Genomic DNA, 27,193 nt, shown 5'->3' on the forward strand with positions numbered 1-27,193 from the left:
TAAACAAGAAAATCGATTGCAAGTCTGAGGTTACAGATTCAGAACTGCTATCTTTCATTTCGGTAAAGTTTTTTTTTGTGGCTATAACCCTGACACCGGAGTATGCATTATTTAGTGAAGCATATTTTATTTCAATTCAAAATTATGACAATGAAAAGAAAGCAGATAATATTGAGCGAAAGGACAATACCCTTTCCCAGCACTAAACAAATATCCCTATTGAAAAATTGTGAAAAATGCAAGGGTGGCAAAAGTGTGAATAAATTGGCGGAATAATAATCCCTATGAGGGGGTAACAAAAATAAACACAGAACACAGATGAACTTAGTATCATTCAACAAATAGATAATTTTATTGTCAGTGATTAAAACGTACAACAGAAACAGTATGTACAAAATAAAACTCAGTGCATGTTGAGGAAGCCAGCCTTAATCTGCAACAACACAATTCATGTTAAAATATGTCAGTGAATAATATAAATACAACTGTGATAAAAATAGACAATGATTAAAAAAAAAGCTGTTGCAAATCAAATGTACTTTGTGCTGCTACTCTAAAAATATATAAGAAAATACAAAAAGAAACAAGCTTGTGCAATTTTGCATCTAGTTTCTACATTTTGTATATACAGATAGGTGTCTGTATTTACATACTTACAATATTTATTACTGTACATGGGAGGGGGGGGGGGTTGTATTAAAAACAGAACTTAAAACACCTTACCATTGATAACTGTATCAGATTTGTTTTTGAAAAGATGATTTCCCATCCTGTGTTATAGATATCTAGAAATTAACATCAAAATTTACACATGCATTAAATAACCATATACACAAATCATCAATATATTGTATATAAATCAGAATCATGATCACTTCAATTTCTGTCTTTCACACTGCAGATACACTCATTTAATACTTTATAAAAAAAAAACATCTCATAAATTAATTGTACCTGGATAATTCATAATTATAAAAATTCATTTTATAGAAAATAACACGCCCTCTGGTTTGACCAGACAAGGAATTATATATGATAACTAAACAATGAACATAGGATATCTCTACAGTGAGTATAGTAAAATGATATGAACGAGACACAAAATCTAAAATGCATCCGAAAAAAAGATACACGCCATTTAAAACAAAATTTAGTTGCTTTTAAAAAGTAATTCTTTGATTGGTTGCATTATTCATCCGTGATTTGACTCATTATTAGTGACATCTATTCATTGATTACTGATATTAACTATTTTTCAAACTAAAACATACTGTCATTTTTAGGTATAAAACATATTATATATTTTCTATAATATTATTTTACAGCTGAGGTATATTACATAGCGCCAATTTGTACATTTATTTAATTTATCATTACAATAATTAGGTTACAACATTGCTGTCAGAATTGCAGGCCAAGTTTTTGTTTTTCTTTTCTGAATATGCAAGCTGTAATCTAATTTCTTAGTTCCACTGCTTAAAACAGGATTGGTATCAACAAAAGAGGTGGGTGGTATCAGTTTGTATTTTGTAATACAAATCTTCGTCTTGAAATCTCTGTATTGTATTTAAGTCTGTGACTATTTAAATTGGCGGTGGTCCATTCGTATAATGTAACATAGTCTGGAAGGAATTGGCAAAGTTGTTTGCCAGTCCGCAACTGTAATCATCTTCAGTCATTGGGACCAAACAAGCAACACCAAGTAGCAGCAGCATCATTAATTGCAGTGGAAGCGCCGCTCTGAAAACACGCACCAAGAAAGCTGACCTACGATGAACGTTGCCGCCTTCACCCCGCTGCTGTACAGCTCTGTAAGATGACAGAAATAGCTCTGAGTATCGTAAAATGATAATGTACCAGTAACCATGTGTTCACAACCCATTTCACTTGATACTACTCTTGGTCATATCATCTTTAGTTTTGTGACATTCACAAGAATCTAAACTGTAGTACACCAAGTCTACTTGTACTGATATAAATCTGTGTTGCAATAACTGCTGTATTGCCAATATGCTTTGCAAAAACGATGTAGCACTATCTTATAATAACCTATTGATACTGTCACACTTTACAGATTACTTAAATTCAATTACTGACACACCATTCTAGTACTTGTTCATGCGGCTTTGCCCCATCCCAAATTTTAAAATTGAAGCACAAATTAAGAACAATTACCTATCTGGTTCTGGTTCCCCAAACCTTGTAGTAGTGGATATGTCTGAATAATGCCTGGGTAATGCTGACCCAAGCAATGGAGTACTGGATCTCATTGGTAGTAGTGAACTTCCTCCCATACCGTCTATTGTATCCATCGGCATTCCCATAGCACCACTAATCTCATCATCCTGTAACAAAATAACATCAGATTAGATGAGGAATTCAGACAATTTGGTGGTTTCTAGCAGCTGAGTTCTCATCTCCTGCATGTTTCCAGGACATAAAACACAAATTTTATAATTCTACTTTTCAAAGTATCTTTACTCACCGTATCAAATTCTCCTGTATCTATGACATTGCTAAGAAATTCTAAGTTGTCCCGACATCTCTTCAATAAGGAGTTGACTTTATTGACAATTATACTTAGTTTATCTTTGGTCAATTCCCACTCTCTGGTGTCTGCATTGACTAGTAGTTGATCAGCTGTCTCCTTCAGTGACATCACTCTAGGATGTGAGTCTTCAAGCTCTCGACGGATTCTCTGTGAATAACAACACAAGCTTTGTTATTTTCACTGTCTTATTGTATTGTGAGTGATAATCTTATACTTAATATCTCATGAGAAAATCAAGCTTTTCACCACATTAACCATGTTGCAGTGGATCTAAGAAAATATTTCATACTTTTTCTTGCATCAAAATATACAACTATGTGTCGTAGAGAACATACATTCACATAATACCGAAAAGCGCATATTTTGCGGCATTCTCATGATGACCTTATAAGTGTCGAAAATGTTAATGAGAAACATTTCATACTGTGCGATGGTTTGCACTAAGTGACAGGGTTTTATTTTCGTCATGCACTATATCTGTTCTGTGATGAATTCTTTTGTTTTTCTATCGTATCAGATTTATAATAATGTATGATAATATAAAAATAATCCATCAAGCTACCCAGTCAGATAGAGTAACACATACCATGTATGTTCGATAACACTCTACCAGTGTATCTTGATCCATATCCAGCTCAACAGGCTCCATATCATTCATTTCATTTTCAGTTCGTTGCAGCCAGCCAAGTAAGTCATTTGTAGTCTGATGGAACTCATCACACCTCATAAGTTGAAACTGCAATTCTTTTTGCCAATCTGTCGCTCGCGAACACACAGCCTCCCATCGGTGATTCATCACGCTCAACTTTTCTTTTATTTCAGGACCATGCATGATTTCTGAAGAGGTGAATTTCTTACTGCATAAGTTTATAGACATCACTATCGCTTTTCGGGCATCTAGTCCCATTAAAAATTCCTTGAGAAAAAAAACAAAAATATAATAAATAAATAGTTTCTTTTCAGTTCTTATGAAAGATTAGTAAATATCTCATGATCTGCCAGGAAAGGCCGAGAACATAGCTGTGAATGATTTATTGGGTTGGTGGTGGGGAGATAAGTTTTTTTGGGGGTAGGGGGGTAAATTTATATGAGCAGTGTGTATTTAAGGAGCACAACTAATAAATATTTAAATGACTCACCCTGTGTTGCCTGATAGTAGATTCCAAGTCGTAAATATCACCGCCAGGTCCAATCTGAGAACTAAGTATGTTCTCAGCTTCATCTAACCAGCTGCATATATTAGAGAGATCACTTCTGAATTGCTGCCATTCTTGGTGTGTTTTACGCATTCTACGATACTTCTCAACCACATCAGGTTGCATCACTTCCCATCGGTTTACAATAGCTAGAAAATACACATTATTATTGAACATCTTATGTCATACCTAATAATGCTTTCTTGCATCGTAATATGACAAATAGAAACCAAATAAGAATATGCAAAATTTCTAATACGAAATGTTTTTATTTCAAGCATGCAAAATACAATTACACAAGGTGATAAGTATACCATTTAGGTTGCTGTTGAATGAGGAAATTAGATTTCTCAGAAAATAGATTGAAAAGTCTGAATATTGTAATTGTATGAACTTACTTGTTATTTGGTGTGTTAATGATGGATCATCTCTTAATCTCTGGGCAAGACTTTTGACAATGGCAATGCAAGCCTTGGTGTCAGCCAATAGTGACTCCTGCAAAAATTATAATTGTCATATTATTTAAACGTCATAATTATAGTGGATATAACACTGATTAGTATGCAGTAAAAGAGCACCAACTCACATATTCTTCTCTTTCATATTCAGCATCGGGACCGGTCGGCATTCTCCTTTCTAGAGCAGCCTCCATCTGATCAATTTTTTCCTCGCACTCTTGCACGGCTCTTCGGACTCCCTCTGAAGACACTGCAGAAGATCTGAATTCAGTCATAGCTTGCCAGCGTGTTTCTGGATCAGATGTTATAGACGCAGTGTCCATCAGATAGGTATCCCAGTCCAAGGAATCCAAACTGGCTGGAGTGTCTCTTCCTGACATTGTCCTGAATGGTGAACCTGATCTGGCGCTGTCACATGTGGAGGGCGTTCTTCTGCCAGATGGTGTCCTACGACCTGGACTAAGACTGGATCTGCTGTATAAGCTAGATCTGGTGGGACTGCTTGATTTGCTGGACCTGGCCGGACTACTTTCTCTGGACGTATAATCAAATGATGACATCAGACTGTCGCTCTGATGAGAGAATGTTTAAATAGTTTATTTAAAAGATATAATTTATCAAAACACAAACAAAATTCAAAAATGGTTATATTGAAAACCTTGAATTAAATTTTATTAGGGTAGAAATAAAATTGTAATTATATAAATAAATGTATAGTGATGAACTAAAGGAAATGTGACAACCACAAGATGATAGAATAAAATAGAACAGATCAACAATACTGTAGTACAGAGAAAAAGCATGCAGAAGACAGAGCTATGAGGCTACACACTAGTACTCACCGGACTAATAGGACATGTCAGATAGCTTTGGGCTATTAGCTGACGTTGTACTTCCTACATGCAGCAGGGGCAAGTGGAAGAGAAGCAACCTTTATAAGTATTCATTTGGAGATGACTAATTATAGCTAGAAAGCTAATCCAGATGACTTTCTACTGTGACTCCCTACTCTGACACCCTTGACAATACTAGATTTTCCCTGATCTTGCACATAAATGCCTCTTCCCTATACTGAGTTCTTCATTTTATACGTACTATCTTCACATCCTGACTCACTATCAGGTCAATATAGTTCCTGATCCCTACTCTTGCTCTCATCATGGAACAGATCTGTAGCAATAGTGTTAGGAAATACATAGAATGAAAAGATTTATCCAAAGAATGGTAGTCTACAGTGGTCTTACAATGATTAATATGTTAAAAGTTAATTACTTGAAGGCACGTGTGTGGATGGTGGTTAGACAGTGATAAACACAATGTCTGCAGTGAGAACCCATATATCTTACCGGTGATAATGACAGTCTTTGTAATCTTTTTTGGTATCTTCCCACTCTGTTGTACACCTCATCACAGTATCTGTGAAGTTCATCAAGTTCTTCTTGTATAAATGCTGCATCAGCAGGATCACACTTTTGCATCAGAGAATGAGCCAGCATGTTGACGTTGTCAAGCCTTGTTCTGTTCAAGTCAATTTCATGTTGAAATGCCTATAAAAGTAAAGCAACCAAATTAATGCATTTAGTACTGGTTGGGGATTCATTCAACTCAGTGAAAATAAATGGATAGAGTAGTTTCAACGATCCAATTTACTGTAATTTACAACAAATTTTGCAGCTTGATCATGTTAATGGCTCCAATATGTCTGGTGTGCTACTGCCCTCAATCATTGGAATAGAGAAATACTACAACAGTCACCTGTAATACAATGTATTTGAGAAAGTACACACAATGTAACAATGCAGTAATGTGGTGTAATTAGGTTCAATTACTCTCAATAATAAATTACACTACAGGAAGGGATCTTTCATCCATAAACAACAAGGATCAAAGCACATGCAAAATTTAATGATTTTCTGGTTTTATTTAAACTTGGCAGCTTTCGAGTAGAGAAAAAATGTGAAATAAAGCCTCAGTCATCCTACAAAATATGATAAAGATTGTACGCATTGTACTTAGGTGACAACACCAAGTGCCTGTATTTTTTTTCAATGTGAGCAACTGTCCAAAAACATAGAACATGTCGTCTCCTAGAAGGGTGGGGACAGGGTATGAATGACACTTTATTATTTCAAATTTTCAGGTTCATTGAAATTTTCACAAAACTCACCTTCATTTGTCTGACTTTGACTGATGTATCTGACTCTGAGAAATGTTCAACGTTGGTCAGTTGAAGGTCAAGTTCAGTCAACCAGACCAACAATCCTTCTCTTGCGCTTTCAAACTCGTCTCTTTGATTCATCATAAACTTAAGTCTTTTGATGACACCTCCGCATCTCTTTGATAGGTTATCCCACCTATTATTCACATCATGAACCATAGATTTCAGTTTGTCACCGCTATCAGTCCTGCCTTCCCTGGCAAGTCTTCGGTATTGCTTGTTTATTATCTCTAGCTGAGCTAGGTTTTCATGTACTTTACGTTGGAATGACTAGAAGACAACCAGATTCACATTATTAGTTTAGTTATTAGGAATTAAATATTCAACTTTTAGACTGTTCTAATTTTTAATGGCTGGTCCCCCAAAAAAATGACAATTTATCACTGTCATTTCTTAACCCTTGAGCGCAAAATATTTTTCTCTCTCAAAATGGGAATCAATTTGTTTACATTTTTCACTGAATTCAATCTTAATTTTGGGCCGAACAGAATAATTGTAAAATTGCTACTAGTTTTTGATCAAAAAAGTTGGGAATTTTTAAAATTTCTGTTGGAAAATGATTTTGTGGATGGTGCTTTGAGTTGACTTTGTTGCTCGGTTAAACTTTCAAAATAAGTCTTAGAGAACACACATATGGAAAGATACATCTATGACATCAAACACAACGAATAAGTTGGGAAATCTCCAACCGCCAACACTTACTTCAAATCTTTTGAGTTCTTCTTTTATAACTACAAATGATGCATCTGAAGAGTTAGGAATAGAGGCCATTCTCTCGGCTGATACCAACCAATCCTCAAACTTAGTGTAATCATCTAAAAACTTCTGCCAAAGCCTCCAAGTTTCTTCAATACTAAAAATGATACAAAAAAATCATTCACATTAGTTTTGAAAATTATTTACAAAGAACCATAGTAACAATATTTTTCCTAAGTATCATGGCTGTACATATAACTGTTTTTAGTAGTAACCATGACATAACATGAAAATGTGATTTATTGTATTCATTGTTGTGAATACAATTATCCAGCGTAAAAGGGGTAAATTCTCTGTAATGCCCTCGGTAGAACCCTGGTCTTGCAGTTTATACATAAAAATACTAAACTAATAAATTTACCTAAGTCTCCTTTCCATGGATAGGGCACATATGTTTCGCCACCTGTGATCAAGAGTCCTAGTTGCATTTTGGATAGCTTCACAATCACTTTCTGTGGAACAGGCATCACAATCATGAAGTAGTACTTCACAAAGGTTTAATACAGAAGCCACACCTGTGCTGTGTCTTTCAACGTCTTTCTGCAACTCCTGTGAAAAATGTGAGAAATCAAAGTGAGATTACAGGTAAATGGTATTGGACGATAAGGGGAGGTGTCAGCCTTCTCTTAATATCCTCCATTGCATATGAATTACTAGTATGTAACTAAGTGAGTAGTTCAAGTGTGATAATAATCATTGTTCATATCCCAACATAATTTTCACTGTGTGAGGTGTGAATGAATCTCATTCTCACATGCCAACAATAGACTTTTTGCTGAATTAGCAAGCATATCTTGAATGAATTGGTGAAAAACATAAAGTAGCTAAATCCAAAATCATAGAGGTCTCCACGATTAGCTTAGGGTCTCATTGCATTTAGCACAATTCAAGATAATGGATGTGACACCAATTGACATGAAACAGAAGTTTTATAAGTTACATAAGGTAATTTGTCATTGTGGGATTGATGTACACTTGAACACAGTTTATATGATATCCTCTAATGCCTAGTGGATAATGCCATGGCACAGAGATATTATACTAATATCGGATTACACAGACATGTCTAAATGTGGGTAAAGAAGGGAAGCCATGTTGAGGAACCACACAGTCACATGTAGAAATGGACTGAATTGAATCACTTGTGAAGTGCTCCATTCATGCAAATCTCTGTGCACATTCCAACGTGAAATTAAAGGTTCCATACTTGTACAATAGACATATGAACAATATACTAGTATTTTTATACAGCACACAACTTTGACCTTGCATGTACTAATTAATGAAACCATTCTCATTTATTCATCAAGTTTGTTCATGAAGTTAATTGTACCACTGTCAATATAATTAATGTGTACCCAGCATATTTAGTAGGCATCATGGAATGGGAATACAAAAAAACTTAGAAAAATAAGAATCTAACTAGATGGTTGGTGGACAACTACTAGTATATGCCATGAAAGATGACTGTATGCAGTATATAAGGTTGTAAGGCACGCAACACACAAAATACACAAACAAAGATTACCTGTTGTTGTTGCAGTTTGTGCTGTATTTCACCAGAATCACATGATTCATAGATTACTGGTGTTGAGATCTCTTTCTCAATGTGGCCAAGCCACTGGCGTAAGTTACTCATATTCTGTTCAAGTTGTTGCACAGCTGTCAATGTCTCCTGTAGCTTCTTGGTTCTGTGTGAGGCAAGAATGAAAATCAACATGGGAACAGCACTATATATAATGGCCCCCTGCACTGTATGGCTATTGTTATACTCAACAATGCTCTGCATACTATTGGACGAAAACTTTGTATTGTAATGTTAACTGCCATAAGAAACCAACAAAGTGTGAACAGGACAAACAAAGACTGTGCAGAAACGTGTTGACATATGGCAGATTTCCTGAAAGACAAACTTGAAGTTTAAATACACACTCAGTTGTTATGTAAACATGAAAATCCATGGCTGTTTCCAAAAATAGAAAATCCCAAATCAACACTACTTTATAAAAGAAGCCATACCATTGCAAATGATACTTTCAAGTTATACATGTATTTTAATCTTATGTACACAACATCCTGTTTTGAAAGACAATAGAATGAAGATCTGCATAATTATGTAACTAAGGTGTTAATTATTCACATATACTATAGTGAAATGCACCATGGGAGTAACAGTGTACTGTAGAATACTTTATTTTCGCTTGGAATTTATTTTCGCTATTTTCGCTGAAGGGATGATTCCGTGAAAATAAAATCCAGCGAATATACTTTTTTTCCTATATTTCACATTAAACTCATCAAAAATCAGTGAAAATAAATTCCATACAAAACGCCCAAAAAGCCTTTTCAGCAAAAATTAATTCCAGCGAAAATAAAGTATTCCACAGTACTTTTGAATAGGACTTCCTTCATTGAAGTGAATAAAGTCCATGATTGAAACTGTGAAAACGTCCCTTTATGGTCACAAACAAACAAAAATAGTATAATATGGACTTGGAAGTACACCATTGAGAATTAAACCCCAGAACACAGTACACACACAGAACCGTAGATTACAGCCTGTTATATAAACACTATGGTCACCAATGCAAACACTGCAGGGGCTACTATTTCCAATGAAATTGAATTGTAGAAGTAAATTAATTAAAATGTTTCAAGATAACTGGATAATACACAGTTTTTCATTTTTAATTTTTAAAACCACTTCTGAATAATCCTGGTAATAATATGATTTTTAAAACTGAAAGCATGATAAATCTAAATAAGACTCAAGCTAAATCAAGACAGTAATGCTTCACTGTAATATTTAAATTTAGCCTTTGTGTAACTGAAGACTATACATCCTGCCTTCTTCAGTGTCATGATAAATATCCTGATAATGATGGCAAAATTATGGAGTATTTATTCTAGAGCTTAAAGAAAATCATGCACACATGTAGCATCTAATTTAAATCCCTGGGATTTCACTTTGGCATTGAAGGGTACCACTGTCTGTCTTATAATTTTTGTCTGATTTTAGAAAAGGGATATTTCAATTTTCATATTGAGTCAAGTTAAAATCACAATTTTGAAATAAAAATGTGCATCGATTTGAAAGACAAATTGATAACAAACTTTTCATTATTTTTAGGCCTTAAAAAAAGCTATAAATCCAATCACATAAAGGCTATAAATCTATTAATCCAATCACAAAGTTCACAGAATAAACATTTATACGTTAATGATTTAGTTAAATATTTGAAGGAAATACATTCCGTATAAAGAATGCAAATTAACTAAGGAATACAATTGGTATACTAGTACTTGGATGATATCATAGTCACTGTGGTACTATAACTGCCATTTATCAAATACCAAGCATTAATAAAGACAAGTGAAAAGGAATGAGGAACTCATTTATAAAATGCAAAGTGATGTTTTGAGATTGGATGAAGTTATTCTAAAATATATACAATACAATTGATATAGAAACAATATTTAAGATTTTGAAGTTTCACTCACAGGTTCATATTTTAAAATAATATTTGCAAAAACATTTAGAAATGACATAATAATGTTATGCAACTAATTCCCTATTTTGTCTCATTACACAATTACAATGATCACCAAATGTCAATCAATTATTATCCTCTATACTCCTCTCATTATTATCTGCCTTTGAAGTAAAACACATCACAGTCACTCTCCTAGTAGAGTGACTGTGAACACATCTAAAAAAGAAAGTACACTTTCAATGATAGGTGTAATATGAACAATATCAAGTGCAAGAATTAGTTCTGATCTGTGCTAGCAAACAACATATCTCACATGATAACACACTAATAAACAAATTTCCCATAATTAGTGACAAAACAACAACAACAACAAAACAAACGCTTGTTAGTGAGCCAGATCACCCAACGTACTCCTCACTGTTACAGAATAGGCAAAATAAAAATTACCGAACAGGTACCACAGATGCTGCATCTGTAATATGTTTACTGCTGATACTGTCAGACAAAAATAAATCCACACAAACCTGGGTATTAGAACATAATCCATGAACACCGACACAGACATGGTAGTATGATACGTCCCACTCTAAGCTAAAAACACATTGAGATCGCCACAAGCAAGTAGTCTTGACAAGAACGGACGAAACATTAAAAATAATTCCCAATACGTGTTGTAATATATAGCCTTGGTGTCATGGTATATTTAGAACATTGAGGCTGGTGGTATAGTACACACAATAGTTGAAATATCTGCTGAAGTCAAGAGTGCACTTGTAAGCCCTGCAGGAAGCCCAATGTTGTCTGAGATCCAAGTCTACTAAATATTAGTGTAGTTCTAATAAAACGTTACTTGTTAACATATCTTGCTCTAAAGTTAATGGCCTCCATAAAATACCAATAGTTTAAATATGAACTTTGATCTCTAGAAGCCCAGTGCATCATGGGTAGAGATAATAATACTTTGTTGCATACCAGTATATCAATATATAGACCCAGTGCATCAACAGATGACTTGATAACATTTGTAAATTACTGATGAGATGATTTACTGTGTAAATAAGTCTGTTTTTTTTATCACCCTTGTTCATCTCAATCAGAAAGCACAAAGTATGATAATGATAAAAACATGTAATTTTTGGGAAACGGTATTAAGAAATTTCCAACTGTACAAGTGAATATTACATTTTACTTTATTTGATTTGACAAATTATATATACAAGTACATGTATATTTTTTACTTGTATAATTGGTGCAATACTATCCTGAATCAGTTATTGCATCTAATAAAACATACCTGTAACAATAAATTGGAATATCCGTCACTGTTTGATTATATTTATTTGTGGGACTCACCTGGCTGCTATGAGGTCCATCAAATGTTGCCATCTATCACTTAACTTGGCAAGTTTATATTCTATATCATTGGCTTTGAGTTCATTACTGGCGGCTATCAATTTCTCTCCTAATTCTATCAATTGCTGTTTATTTTCAGCTGCTATTTTCACTTCTTCCTTGTATTCCTAAAGTGGAGGGGAAACACAAGGGGAAATGCATAAGTTGGTATTTCAACAAAGACCAATCTAAGAAAATGTTGTGATGTTTTTTTTTTTATACTTCACACAATATAACTTCATTTTGAATCCAAATCCATAGTTGTGTCCGGGCATGCCAGCTTGTTGGAATTTGAAGCACAGGAGTCAAAACAACAACATGTTCTCAGGATCATTGAAATGTTGCAAGAGAGAGTGATTGACAGTTTATTTTGGCACCAGCCATAACACTAACTCTCAGAGTAAAGAATTTACATCCACTGAATTCAAATACATGTGTACTTCTAACAACAAAAACATGTTATTAAAACATGCACACCTCATTTGTCGTTTTGAGGCCATTCAGTTTCATCTGAAGAACTGTATATAAAAGGGTCAAATTAAATGATATATGGACGATGCATATCAACTACTTGAACTTTAGTTCTGTCTTGTTTACAACCACAAAACATCAAGGTTACTACCACCATAAACAATAAATTTGGGTATAACTTCAAATATACAAAAGGTATAAATGTACATTGGTATGCTGGTATTTTTATATTGATGGTTAATTACAATAATATTATACTTAATATTTCTAATGATATTTTAGACATTGATTTACTTGATATTGATGAGATGTACTGATTGATCAATCACATCAAACCCCCTATACTAAAATAGCATGCACAGTCTTTATTATTCTATCGCTTCTTTAACTTTTATGATTCTCATTACTAGTATTGTGAATCCAGTGTGTCTAGTGACCACAATGTTCTAACTTGTAGTGTAGACAAATTGGGTGTTATACAATATATAATAGGAAGGGTTTGCGAAAATGCAGGAAAAATAATAATCGACTATAATACTTTCTTGTTCAACTCAAAACCATTTACTGAACACTTTAGTAGTTTGTTGTTTGATTGCAAAATAATGCTCCCAGTCTACATTTTTTCATGAAGCATTGCTTTCAAAATTGTACACAAAATTGTTATATTGACGGCGAGAATTTCAGATAAAAAATAAAATGTACTTACATTAAGAAGTTTAGACAGCAAGTCTTCAATACTGTTCTCTCCATTCTGAGACACCTTGACTTCCGTTTGTGTCAACCAATCAGAGAACTCCTTATATCTTTCTGTGAATTGTGACCATTCATGTATTTTATCTATGATTCTCTGTTTCTTATTGGTTGTTTGCTGTAGAATCTCATCCCACTGTTTTCCCAGTAATGATATTCTTTCCCTGAGTATTGATAGATCATCTGGATTGATAGTGCCAGCAAGTTCATGTTCTTGGTTTGTTAGTGTTTTCAGTTTGCCTTTGGACGTCTCAAAGGCATTCTCATATTCCTGTAATTGAAACAAAATATGAATATCTTAACAAAAATTTAACACATCTTCTCAACTCAAATTTGAGTTTAGATTTCAGAGTACTGACTGATTTTGTAGGGATCCTGAGTCAAAATAAAATCCCTAAAATTAAATAGACCATTTTCCGTTCACTGCGAGAATCACGCGTTATGCGTGAAATTGAACGTAAAAACAGGACAAACAAAGGTCATAGCGTCGTAGTCGCGTCAAACATCGCGTGGGATTCGACAAACGCGAAAGTATTTCGGGGACATTTCCATGCTTAATAATGTGCTGTCCACATTTGATGATAGGCAATTTCGATTAAGTAAGGGTATTCGGAAGCAATATTCCTCTGTCGAAGATCGGCCGGTCAATGTAAGCTACGAAATAAAGAAATTCTAGTTCAAAATCAAATCGTTTGATTTTTGCGGCAGACGTTCGACGCGCGTCTTTCATGCATCTCGCGAGATCTCGCAATTGTACGGAAAATCACCTATTGAAGAGAGGTCTTCCAAAAAAATAAAGATTTTATGTAACTGTAGGGAGCTACTGAAGGCACAAACTGGTTGTTTTGAACAGCTTCACAATGGAAAGTTGATGTACAGTACAGTACACTGTATCTTCATGTTCTTATTATATTTTTTTAAGACTAATTTATATTGCATTCCCAAAATTTAAACTTTCATATTAGAAAAAACACACACTTACCTTGCATTTCTGAAGGTCTCTCTGTAATTCTTCATACAGATATGGCAGTGGAACAGTAAGCATCTTTTTAATGTCCCGTAACCATGACAACAAGTCTTCAATATTTTCCTCTGTGCTGTTCCACTGTCCGAGTAGATCTTCTAGTTTGTGTGTTTGTTTCTTGAGTGTTGTTGTAATACTGTGCCAGTGTTTCTGTGCATCAGTAAGTTCCATTTTGATGACCTCATTAGCCATTTTGTCTGACATACGCATCAGTTGTTTGCCAGCTTCGTTTAGTGTTAAGTAGTTGCCTTCCTGAATAGCAACTCCTTTTTGAGTAGTCTACAATAAAACAATGGCAGTTTTAGTCTTCAGATTAATAACAAATATCTAAAGGGTTGGCCATTAGAAACTATGAGTGGGCGAGATAAAAACTACAACTTATTTTTTTCCTTCACTTATTTGCAGAAGCTAAATTTTGTTTAGGCTATCAAATGTTTTTTTTTTTTATAAATATGTATTTATATTCTGTGATTTTTTTCTTAAAATTTTTCTCTGTGCAGATTCCCTACACAAATCTACTACCCCCCAACTTTTTAACTGGTCAACCTCTAAAAAGAAAATTGTTTAACAAACAGACAATAGAGTTAAACAGGCAATAAACTTGTCCAACTGTTTTCAAATATATTTTGTTTTCAAATACTAACTGAAGCATCGTACTGCCTAAAACTATTGAAAAGGATTAATTATTCACTGAGTTTTAATTTAGCTTATTTCGCTGACTGGAAAATGCACTAAATTAAAACCCAGTGAATATGTAAAATTGATCATAGAACACATTATCTAAATGATAAAACCGTGAATTTAAAACCCACTGAATATGCCTGAAATCGTAAATCAGCGAAATTTAAACCCAGTGAAAATTAGTCATTTTACAGTAATTGAAAAGTTTCTCATTCCTATCACAAGAGGGCAGTAACAACATCTCCATGACATTTGCTCAGTTTAATTTCCCATTGGTGATAACACTCACTTTAGCCTGTTCCAGCATATTTTTCAGTTTCTGTAATGTGAGACATGTGAAGTCGTATCCTTTCATTTCTTGTTCCATCTCACCAAACCATTCATTCATTCTTTCCAACATCATTCTGTATGTTTGCCAGTCTTTGATTGCCCTATCGATAACCTCTTTGCGTTGACTGGCTCGCTTCACAACGCTCTGCCATTGCTCACTCAGCAACGTTAACTTGTGTTGGAATTCTTCCTGATCCTCTACCTCTCCTTCCTGAAGCATCTTTTGACCATCGCTTATGATAGAGAATAAGATCTGTTGTCGATTGAAGATATCTGCTTCAAATAACTGCAAAGAAAACATGAATTAATAACAAAGATATTTTTTTAAGTAATTACATTTATTGTACTAACAACAATATCAGGAATTGAGTAACAAATATTTTTGAAGAATGATATTTGTATGGAAAGTTTTGGCAAAGCTACAAATCTGATTAACAATGTGATCAATTTTTTTTTTATTGTTTTTCAAATACGTATTTAGTTATTTTTCATATACTTTATTTTATTATTTATTTGCTGGCAGGTTTTTAAAAGTTTTGGTAATTGTGAAAGCCCACAAGGTGATAACTGAAATAATAACAAAATAAGATGTATGTAACAATAATTAAAAAAAAAAAATACCACTGATAAAAAAATAAAATATATGAAATTAAACAAATATACACGCCGTAAAGTATCTTAAGTTTTAAATCAGATTGGGTGAACAGATGTACTAATTTCTAAAATTGAATAACAAGACAAAGTCAATTTGATCTCATCATTCAAAAATGATTTGAAATATTTAAATACTGATACATATTAAAACAAAAATTTGGAATGAACAGTGTAAAAGTAACTCATCAAAATAAATTTCTCGTAACATACCTCAAATAATTTTTGCTGTTCTAGTAATAGTTCATAACTCCCAGCAATGTCAACAGCCAGGTTGCGCTCAGTCTGCGCCAGGAATATCATCCAGGTGTCGCATTTCTGAGCAAAGCTTTGCTGTTGTAGCAAGATACCTTGTAAGCTGCGATATTTCTCTGATGTCTGATTGGACAGTGTATTCCACTTGTGATTCAGATTTGTTAGTTTCTCGGCATTGCTGTCGTTTAAAGATAGCTTGTAACCCATCTCATTGAGTGAGTCTAGCTGCGTATTGTGGTTCGTAAACTGAAGCATTACAGACTGCAAGAATAACACATAAAAGAATAATAATTATAATCCTAAATTCCATTCTATCATACGCCAGTGACACAGTGCAGGTTGAAGGTGATTGGAATTCAATATGTTTACTGGAAATGTACAATAACTGCATCGGGCATGATGTTTTGGTCAGACTCAAAAGTTGAATATTGCTATTTATAATATTTCTTTAGACAAGTGTTTATTGCAGTGTTTGATATATTTGGCCATATCATTCAAGTGCTTTAAGACTGTAGTATATATATAGAATGATGATCCAACATAATCAAGTACTATAAAATACTTTATTTTCGCTGGAATTAATTTTCGCTGAAAAATACTTTTAGGGTGTTTTGTATGGAATTTATTTCACCGATTTTTGTCGAATCTAATGTAAAATACAGGAAAAAAATATATTCGCTGGATTTTATTTTCACTGAATCATTCCTTCATTAAAAATAGCCAAAATTAATTTCAAGCAAAAATAAAGTATTTCACAGTATAAAAGAGATGTCATTAAATTCATGTTATATATACATAGACAAATGTGAGTTAAAGTGTGTTCATTATTATTACTGATACTATTATTGGCACAACCAACATATTCCTGTCGTCTTCATGAATATTCATAAATTTTAATGACAGTTGAAACAAACCAGTTAATCAACAAGCAAAAATGTTATTTGAAAATATTCCAATTTTATTCAATTGACATAATTTATAAATACTTAGGGAGATGAAGAGAATGGGTTTGTTGTCAATAGTAACCATCAAAATAATTATAGTTACAATTCAAACAACTTGCATTATTGATTCGAATAATTAAAAAAAATTAACAATGAAATTTTACATAAAATGAGGTTAAGAAAAAAAAAATCATCTTGAGTCATATCCTGCAAATGCTTTTTTATCACTTTAGTCCTGTCTAGCTGTTGAAGGATAAACTACAGTACAACCCTATGCAGAGTCATTTCAACTAAAGCAAAACACCAGACATCATTTAAGTCTTACTAAAATAGTTTTAAACTTACCACAAAAGAGTCAATTTACTATCAACAAAAATACTCCTAAGGCGTTTCTTGTATTCCTGGCAGTTACGATTTGAATATAACTAGTCATCAAATGAGGGCGCTATCAGATTACAAAATGCATGCTGGGATGACCTGCACATACGTTCACATGACCTGCAGGTCTCCTAACCCATATACAAAGGAATGGTTGGTATGATATCAGAATCAGGGTCATCAAGGGCAATTTACGTCTTGGCTAATCAACTGAATAAAGCAATGTGCTACAAACTTGTGACTCAGAGCAATTAATTATAAAATGAAAGAAAATACAAGAGCATATCACTTTATTTTAAACAGGAAAAGGACTAAGGAATTATTAATCAATAAAATATGTCAAAAACATGTATAGGGTTTTGCTTTTATACTGATTATTGACTTGGCAAATCACCAGGGAGAATTTAGCATAATTGTTTATATACTTGTCTCAATATAATACAGTAGTTTGAGAATAGATTCTAAATTAGTAATTCAGATCACACCATGGCAACAGACAAAGTAAATAGCCAGACACATTGTAAATAACAAGCACTGAATATAAAGTGTGAACCGAAGAGCTGTCAATGAAATGTACCGTAACCTAATTCATAGATACTGAACATAGCAACCAAAATTAAAGATCAGAACAATGTCAGTAAATAACTTAAACCGCTCTCATCAATTCACACCAAACCAAGGAGTCAAATATAGCTGTGCACCTACCTTCAATTCCTCCATCCTATCGCGAATGGAGTTCTCCTCGGATGACCTATTGGGGTCATCTTTACTGATCACTTCCTCCATATTCTCCATCCAGAATGTTAATGCTCGCAATGCATCTTGGAACTTCCGTTGCGCTACAATGTAATTCTCCATGCTATGTACTTGTTTATTTACGGCATGTCTCATGTTATCAAGTTTCTACAGAATAATTTACACATAAAGACCATATTGTTATATGGAAGTGACAGCTGGGCAGGTTTTATTGCATTCTGTGTTTCACACTCTGGCTATGAATAAAACGTTTTTACCATGGAGTTTGCATGATTTACTAATAATTATTTTGAGCTAAAAACAGAACTGACCATAGAAGGTCTATTAACTGACATATGAAAAGATGACGAAAACTTGTACTTCAACTAAAGAATCATCCCATGTGCTGTTCAAAGCAATCAACTGCCCAACACATTCAATACATTGTAGACCAATCAATTTTTGCAACTATATGATTTAATGGCATTTGTGATGACAAAATTTCATAAAATTTCTGTGTTTTTACAACTCTGGTAAATTTGTCAATGCTTCAAAATTTTGTGATTTCACTGACGGGTGAAAAAAAATGTATCTCTCATAAAAGTTAAGTGGTTTATTGTACACAATACTGTTGAATAAGAAAATTTGCTGAATTTTTTCAAAATTTGTTCATGTGCTGTGCGTAATTTGCACTGTTGATTCCTAAAAATACAAAAATTGGGAAACAAAATATGAAATGACTTTCAAAGGAAAATAAAGCAGCGTAGAGTGTTATTCTCACCTGTTGAAGTGATTTCTGTTGTGAAGTTATCGTAACAATTGTAGTGCTATCCATGTGTCTTGTAAGTGGATCTATTAATGTTGTTAAGCCAGACACACAGTGGTAGCTGTCCAGTTCCAATTGCAATTCCTGTATGAGGCAAAATGATATAAACAATTGAAACAAGGTCGCTACTGTGCATGTACCTTCCCATTATAAATAATTACTACTTAATATAAGTAATGGACTTGCCACATGCTGCTTCTAGTGTGGTCTCTGCTACAGGGTACTATTGACACATGTTCTGTATTTGCTGGTACATGCACAAGGTAACATACTGATGGATGACATTAGCTTTTGGGCTCTCTTTCCTATTGAAGATTCACTTTAAATTTTAATTTGTTTTAAACTTCTGCAATTAAGTTTGACAGCTTGGCATCGTGTCCTCCAATAGGACTGAAATTGTAGGGATCCCGAGTCAAAATGAAATTTCCAACATTATGTTGGGTCCAGTTAGTAGAGAAGTATTTGAGAAAAAAAAATAATTGTATTTAGCTGCATGCCCAGTTGTTTAGAAATCATGAATGTATTTATTTTATTACAAACAGTAAGATGTTTTTCAAGATGACTATCAATGTAAGATGTGCCTATTATACAGCAGGGAATTTTACTTGTGCCACAAATCAACTCTGCATCTGGTTTGTGATGCATCAAACTGATTTCAAGTGCATACTACAGATTGATAGGATTTAAAAAACTGTCCAAATTTAGTACGCAACTAATATTAGAAGCGCACCACCACAGAATCACACAAAGAACAAACAATTGCAAACCATTAAAATGTGAATTGGCTTGACCATAGACACACATATATGAAATAAAAAAAGTCGCACAACTAATACAAAATAATTTGGTTGGGTGAATACAATCTATCAAAGTTAAAAGTGATGTGATATTAAGTGTACTTTATTTTCAAAAATCAAGCAAATATTGCCTCAACTAATGACATTTACAGGAGATGAAAACAATTTAGATACCTTAGCTGATTCTAACTCTTGTTCTTTATCAGCGTCCCAGTCTTTATCGGCGGCAGCCAATAAAACGTCTTCTACTCTGCGTTCTCTCTCTTCAATCCACTCTGCAACTTTGCCGTACGCATCTTCATATCTCTCCCAGTGCATCAAAGCTTGCTCAAACATGTTCAGAGTGTCCCTCATCTGCTCATCAATTGCCTTCCACCTGAGAAACATCAAAATTTAATCAAATTTAATCAAGTTTCATTGTAAAATACAAACCATGGTATATTAAATATTTATTAGACAACAAAATGTTGATTTTACAAAAATAAATCAATTGTAACATCACTTTGCATGTTTTTGTTAAAATACACTGCCAATCAGAATAACTGTTAAAGTATCATTAGGATCAACTTTCTGATTTCAACACTAGAGGGCAGCACACTACACTAGTAAGTGATTTAGGAACTGGAATGAGAAGTACAGACAGATCAAGTGTAGTGAATTGTTTACTAGCATAGCGTAGTAATACATCTTAGTACAATGAACAATGGTGCATAATACCATAGTTGTGTATCTATTAACAACCACTGATCTAGGCTAGGAGCTGTCAAATCACCATTGGATATCTATCACTTGTTAAGTAACTGAACACACACACACAAATGAAAGATCTCCTTTAGACAACAAATATATGGTCACCATCCAAATCTTTTTTTTTACCTTTACTCAGAACTGTAATTAGGAATTGTAGAATAACATTGACTCCAGACCTACACCACCATACTATTCCTTTGTTTTGAATTCTAGGAAATTAAACCTATATACCAATATTTTTTGGTAACTCAGAAATGCTTACAATATGATCTGTGATGTATCAGTAATAACAATGAGTGTAAGGATTGAAAATTTGAACTGTATTGAACAAATGTATTGGTGTAAGACTTATTTCACCAGACTGTAGGCCTAATCTTAACCTCAGGACTAATCCCCTACCAAACTCAACTGAATTCAAAGTTCTTACCTCTTCCCTACCACATCGGTTGCCATTTTACATTACTCCATGACACTCCCAATGAAAATATCAACACATCTTTTCTTGCTATGATACCAGATTAAACATAACACTTTGCAATATATCACACACGACTTGGATTTGAGCCAAGTATGCATATGAACTATAACCCTTATGTACAACTTACCTGGTACTGATGTCTGAGATATTTCTTTCTAATCCATTGCCAACAGACGGCTCACACACTTGAATCAGCTGGTTGGTTAACTTGCTGAGTGTTGCTAAGTGAACACGACTGTTCTTGAACTCTGTCTGGAGACCCTATAAAAAGCAATAAATTGCAGAGTATGAGTAAAGAAACAGAAGACAGAATAGACATATTATACAGTGTCATGTATGATATGGTTTCTATGTGAAGTATACATGAATGTAAAATATATTGTCTCAAATACACAGCACAGAGACTGTACACAATAATGGATAAAATTTGATGGCGCAAGTTCCTGTTGTTTGATCAGTTTCTGTTTCAAAGTGACTACATAGGTTACAGAACAGTCAAGGTTGATATACATGTACAAATCAAATATACACATTATATAGAAATAATAACACATAAAAAAAAAAAAATACAACTTACTACTGGAGCAAGCCAGCATTTGACTTTCCTTTGCAGCTTCACATCAATTTAGCACATTCTATTTTCTTGCTTAGCATTGCAAGAGAAAGTCAGCGGCTGGCTTGCACCGGTAGTATATAACAAGTTACTTTTAATAAAAATAATATTCATATTTAAAAACATAGATAAATTTAAAAAATGCTGAAATTAAATATGACCATTTCAGGAGTGTTTCTTGCTAACATAATATTAGATTCATTCAATTAAACCTTTGAGTACAGAACACAGCTTTTGTTAATTGTCATAAAATATAACTACCGGTAAAGTTTTGTTTATATTTTCCAAAGTTTTGATCAAAACCTGCACCAAAAGAAAATTATGTCAATTAGATCCAAAATTAACAAAGAAATTATAGAAAAAATACATTAAAATATGCAAAATATTTTGGGGGGAAAAAGGTTAAAAAAACACTCCTCATTGTACATTTAAATGACATTTAAAGAGACGCCATGCAAGACATTGTTTTATTACAAATACAGATAAACACAGAGTATTGAATGAAATGGTGTCAGAAACCTTGATGATCTTTAAATCCTGTGGCTATAGATGGATGGAATGCATGAGAAAGAGACACAAGATGTATTATCAACCCACAAATACAAAACAATGAAAATGATTGATCCATTGTGATATGCCTTCACATGCCCATCACCAAAGAGCGCCCTCAAGTGTTGAGAATGGAATAAATAGACAAGCAATTCGGTTGGAAAATTTAGTTTTCAACAGAGCATTCAATTTTCTTATGGTTTTAAACAAGGCACTTTATAAATGAAGCAGAATAAATACCAATGACAGTTTCTCATAATAAAGCTTTAATTATGTTTTATTACTGAAAATAAATGATATACTGTAGAATACTTTATTTTCGCTTGGAATTTATTTTCGCTATTTTCGCTGAAGGAATGATTCCGTGAAAATAAAATCCAGCGAATATACTTATTTTCCTATATTTCACATTAAACTCATCAAAAATCAGTGAAAATAAATTCCATACAAAACGCCCAAAAAGCCTTTTCAGCGAAAATTAATTCCAGCGAAAATAAAGTATTCCACAGTACTTATTCAGTATTATCTGTAGGTCCTTATTAATCACTTCAGTTTCCGGGCTTTTTAAAAAGTTATTTCATTGATTAAATTTGTTTGTCCATTTTTTCAAAAAAATAAAATGAAAAGGACTCTTGAAACATTGTCAACTACAGTGCAACTGCAAATGTAGACTTGTACATTTCAATTCAAACTGATAAAATGCATTTTCACAAAATATAAAAGCCCAAAACCCGAGTTGAATCATTTGGGAAAAATACAAAATTTAGAGTTGTGGTAGTTCCTTAAGACAGTCTGCTAAAGAACAAATTATTATTATAGAAAATGATAGAGATAGTGCAATTAGTGAGATTTTTCGGAATGACATTTAACTGAAAGTATGATATATTTAAAAAGCTCAGTTCAGCACATCAAGAGCCATAATGACACTGTATCACATATAAGTGTTGCTATTATGGCTGTCAATGCACTGAAGTTATATAAAGTGGTGATGTGCACATACATGCAGCAAGGGAACATCTGTGCTCTCTTCTGAATCCTGCACGAATAAGAAAAACAAAATAGCACAAAGCAAAATATAAGGTGCGAGAGACAAACTACAAGAATAAGTTTAATTCACAAGTATGTCAAGATTTGTGTGATGAGACATTGGTAGTTTAAAATAGAACACTTCACATAGAGCAGTTGTGCAATTGGAAGAGGTCAGTGAGATAAACAAAAGTTGGGTTTGTGGAATAAATTTTCAGCTGCAGACTATTGATTACCATCACAGTATGATTCCCTACAAGGAGATAAATTACCGGTAAATGTAAACTTGAAAGAAATCAACTCTATGAATGAACTCACCTTGACTTTGTAGAGACTCAATCTGAATGAATCTAGTCTACCACCAATAGTTCTGAATTTACCCAGCGTGTATTCAGCTTCACTTAGGCACCTGGTCACAACGAGCAATGCTTCGTTATATTGTTTCCACACATCTGAGATTGACATAAGAGTGCCTTGTAAATGGGATCCTTTGTCTAATAAATTCTGCTTAGCTTGTTGGATTTCGTCAATTGTTCTCTGTACTTGAGCCCTTGAAGTGAGATTCAGACCTGATTTCTCCATCATTTCCAGTTCATGATCCTTAGATTCTACCAGCTCTTCAACAACCTGTAAGACCACCACAACAGAAGTCAGTTCTTGCCAGTTCTTTTGCATTACCCGCTCTAGAGATCAACATGAGTTTACTTTGTTTTTTACTACGTAACTTTGAAAATTTGAATATTACATTTTGCAACACATTTTATCACTTTTAGATAATCAGGTTTAATGAGTTTGTAATCAATATTGGAACTAGGCATCTTACCTGACAGTCTTTCAGTGCATGTTGTACACCCATTTCATGTCCAATCTTCCCTTCATATCGCTTAATCCTGCATTCTTGTTGTTCATACCACTTCAACAAGTCTTTTACACTCTTCTCATAGTCTTGCCAGTCTTTCAGTAAAATCTCTAAATTTTTCAGTCGCTCATTCACCTGGTTATTCAACGACTGCCACCTCATGTTAAGCACGCCCAGTTTTTCTGCAAAGTCTGTTTTGTCACTGCGTTTGCTTTCGTGATCCTGACTAATTTGGAGAATTGACTGGTTGATGAAGTCCACTGTCAACTGCTTAGACTGTAAGTCAAGTTTGTAACCCTGTAAACAAGAAAGTTTATTAAATAAATGCTGTTGCAACAAATAGGTATAAAATAGTTTAACTATTTCCTCACAATAACAATTGTCCATCATTTTCATACAAATAGTGTGAAAATTACCTTATATTTCCGAAGGTCAATCTCAACATCAATTGACCCTCTGAAATCTATCATATCATCTCTGTTGATCGCCCTCTGGAGTCCATCCATCCACATTATCAATTCTGCCAGTGCTTGTCGTGATGGCAACATCTCCATCTGCAAATGATGTAATTCATCTTGTACAGCTGGGATTTCAGACATCAGTTCATTCCATTGGCTTTCTATCATAATGATCTTTTCTTTGACTGGCTTGCTGTCAGCTTTCTTCAGGCGAAGTAGTTGGGTGCCATTGTTTACCACGGCAGCTTTAATAACACAGTGGTTATCCACATCTTTTCTGAACTCCTGTGATATTGAAAACAGAGAGAGAGAGAAAGATACATCAAGATTATGGTAGTCTTAAAATATCACCATTTTTGGCAATTTTTTTTTTTTTGATTTCTATTCAGTAATATCAACATAAGTCTATTCTATATAATTTTCTTTAAAACCAAACTTGGTTGATAAAAAGGTCAACAGATCATGTTGGAAATACAAATTTGAGCATTGATACATCCTTCTAGTTCACTAATCAATATTGCAGATGGCAAATTGTCACGACAGTGTGTTACAGATTAACTCAATGACATCTGGCTCCATTTGTTTAATCCAGCAATTGACACCCCATATCACGTAGCATCAATGTATTATGGAAACTGAAAGAACTGTATTGTTAACATTGTCAAAACTACATCCGTATTCAACCTTAAAACTACTAGTTATAAATTATATTAAAAAATTCATATATTGAGAATTTTTTGCCAATTTGCTTTATAATATTATAATGTTAATAATATCATAACTTATAGTACCGGGTAGGATGTGAAGAATACAAGTTAATATGTGCAAGCTTTTATATTTCTTTACTAAGGCTATATTTATTTTAACAGAAATTGATTGTTTTATCAAAACACCTTTAACTGGGTTGTGATAAACCTTCACTAGATTTATATTTATTTATATTTATTTATATAAGTATTTTGCTCCAGCTTTCTGTAAATTAAAAAAAAAAATTATCACTAATCACTCACCATAAATTTTTCTAGTTGATATGCAATTGGACCCTTTTCTGGGATGTTTTCACGACTGCTCCATTCGTTCAACTCCTCCAATGACCGTTGTAACCAGCCCATCAATTCGACCGACCCAGTTTCAAATGCCTTCCATGCATCCAACAGTTGTTCTAAAACTTTCAGTTTGCTGGTAACTTTACCATTGAGATCCAACCACCTTTCACCAACATCAGCTAATCTGGATTCTAGAGCTGGGCAGTTGACATCCTTCAAGAGATTCTGTCCTCGGTCGATAACTTGATGTAAAGATGGCTGCTTGTCAGCAAGTAGCGTCTTCATTGCCTGTCAAAACACAATCATGTACCGGTAATCATCAACTTAGCTACAAGATGATGCTATGCATTACTGTTGTAAAAACTGTTGTAGAAAACTGGACATGTAATGACCAGCTCAAGTTATTCAACGAAGAGAAAACAGATGATGTACCTACAGAAATTCTGTTCGTAATTTGTATTCTATTCTATAAGAGAAGGCCATTTACAGATCAGAATCATGTAAGCAATCACCATGACAACAGCTATATAGTTGTCCTCAAGAAGGTCATTTTTTAAAAGAAAGATTTTGAATTACACACTCCTTTTTGACCACTAAATCCATACATGGTCATAAATTCTGCTGATATTGACTTTCAAGATTCACACACAACAAACCAAAGATATAGTATTTACCTGGAATCGATGTACATTCTGCTGTACCACCTCCATGTTGTCATCTCTAGTATCCCTTGGAAATTGAGATTCCATGTGTGCTAACCAACCATTCAATTCACCGTACATCTTCTCAAACTGCTGCCATTCCTGTCCTAACCTCTCTAAATGATGGCCTTTCTGATTGGCTTTGTCCTGAAGTTCCTGAGTACGCTGATACAGACTCATTTGTAGAGGAGCATATCTCTGTCTAGTGGCATTGTCTGTCTTTAGTGCCAGGGATTCAATCACCAATCGATGTCCCTCCATATCACTGAAGAAATCCTGTTATAAATTATAAACCATTGAATCTTATTGCATCTCTAATGAATGAATTGTATTGTATTAATGAAGTGTTTTATCTTGTAGATAAAAACTCATTGCTAACATGATCATTTACTAGGTATTATCCCTAACTCTATGACAACACTGCTATTTTAGGCAGTAATGACTCACTCTGTATTTGGCAAGTTGTTCCTGTAAATCCTGCAGATCTGAGACTGTTATTTGTTCATTCTTCAACTTCTCCTCGGCTGTATCCAGGTAATCGGCGTAGTCATCCATCATCTTTTGGTACTGCTCTTGCAACAATCTGGCTTTGTTCAGCTCATTTCTTCGAACATTAGCCTGTTTCTGTAAATCTTCCCAGTTGTTGCGGAGATTGATAATTTCTGTTGACATTTGGAGACGAGGATCTTGACTCAGCATATACTGACCTCTTTCTGAGATTTCCTTCAGCCTGGCTTCATATTTCTGAATATCATCCTCAAGTTTCTATGGCAATCAAAGAGAAAAGACGTCACAGAGAAGAAGAT

General features: G+C 33.9%; 1 protein-coding gene across 1 annotated transcript in view; it reads right to left on the reverse strand.

Annotated features, from left to right (window-relative positions):
- Nucleotides 1–324: 324 nt before the first annotated feature.
- Nucleotides 325–27,193, reverse strand: part of LOC100367791 (nesprin-1-like) — a 157,857-nt gene continuing 130,988 nt past the window's right edge. Inside the window, exons 106-135 of the mRNA XM_085505423.1 lie at nucleotides 26,835–27,152; nucleotides 26,361–26,663; nucleotides 25,651–25,974; nucleotides 24,599–24,925; nucleotides 24,147–24,479; nucleotides 23,642–23,950; nucleotides 23,298–23,333; nucleotides 22,268–22,291; nucleotides 21,263–21,396; nucleotides 20,082–20,283; nucleotides 19,066–19,194; nucleotides 18,255–18,452; nucleotides 16,186–16,488; nucleotides 15,281–15,607; nucleotides 14,269–14,589; nucleotides 13,243–13,557; nucleotides 12,027–12,193; nucleotides 8,708–8,870; nucleotides 7,541–7,728; nucleotides 7,126–7,276; nucleotides 6,373–6,693; nucleotides 5,552–5,752; nucleotides 5,048–5,101; nucleotides 4,334–4,777; nucleotides 4,146–4,242; nucleotides 3,691–3,896; nucleotides 3,138–3,467; nucleotides 2,486–2,698; nucleotides 2,176–2,345; nucleotides 325–1,809 (exon numbers count right to left, since the gene is read on the reverse strand). Of these exons, the coding sequence (XP_085361549.1) occupies nucleotides 1,584–1,809; nucleotides 2,176–2,345; nucleotides 2,486–2,698; nucleotides 3,138–3,467; nucleotides 3,691–3,896; nucleotides 4,146–4,242; nucleotides 4,334–4,777; nucleotides 5,048–5,101; nucleotides 5,552–5,752; nucleotides 6,373–6,693; nucleotides 7,126–7,276; nucleotides 7,541–7,728; nucleotides 8,708–8,870; nucleotides 12,027–12,193; nucleotides 13,243–13,557; nucleotides 14,269–14,589; nucleotides 15,281–15,607; nucleotides 16,186–16,488; nucleotides 18,255–18,452; nucleotides 19,066–19,194; nucleotides 20,082–20,283; nucleotides 21,263–21,396; nucleotides 22,268–22,291; nucleotides 23,298–23,333; nucleotides 23,642–23,950; nucleotides 24,147–24,479; nucleotides 24,599–24,925; nucleotides 25,651–25,974; nucleotides 26,361–26,663; nucleotides 26,835–27,152 (6,834 nt within the window). The 3' untranslated portion in view covers nucleotides 325–1,583. The remainder of the gene's footprint in view (nucleotides 1,810–2,175; nucleotides 2,346–2,485; nucleotides 2,699–3,137; nucleotides 3,468–3,690; nucleotides 3,897–4,145; nucleotides 4,243–4,333; nucleotides 4,778–5,047; nucleotides 5,102–5,551; nucleotides 5,753–6,372; nucleotides 6,694–7,125; nucleotides 7,277–7,540; nucleotides 7,729–8,707; nucleotides 8,871–12,026; nucleotides 12,194–13,242; nucleotides 13,558–14,268; nucleotides 14,590–15,280; nucleotides 15,608–16,185; nucleotides 16,489–18,254; nucleotides 18,453–19,065; nucleotides 19,195–20,081; nucleotides 20,284–21,262; nucleotides 21,397–22,267; nucleotides 22,292–23,297; nucleotides 23,334–23,641; nucleotides 23,951–24,146; nucleotides 24,480–24,598; nucleotides 24,926–25,650; nucleotides 25,975–26,360; nucleotides 26,664–26,834; nucleotides 27,153–27,193) is intronic.

The sequence above is a fragment of the Saccoglossus kowalevskii genome, chromosome 2, assembly GCF_978046115.1.
Source record: "Saccoglossus kowalevskii chromosome 2, keSacKowa6.1, whole genome shotgun sequence".
NCBI lineage: Eukaryota > Metazoa > Hemichordata > Enteropneusta > Harrimaniidae > Saccoglossus > Saccoglossus kowalevskii.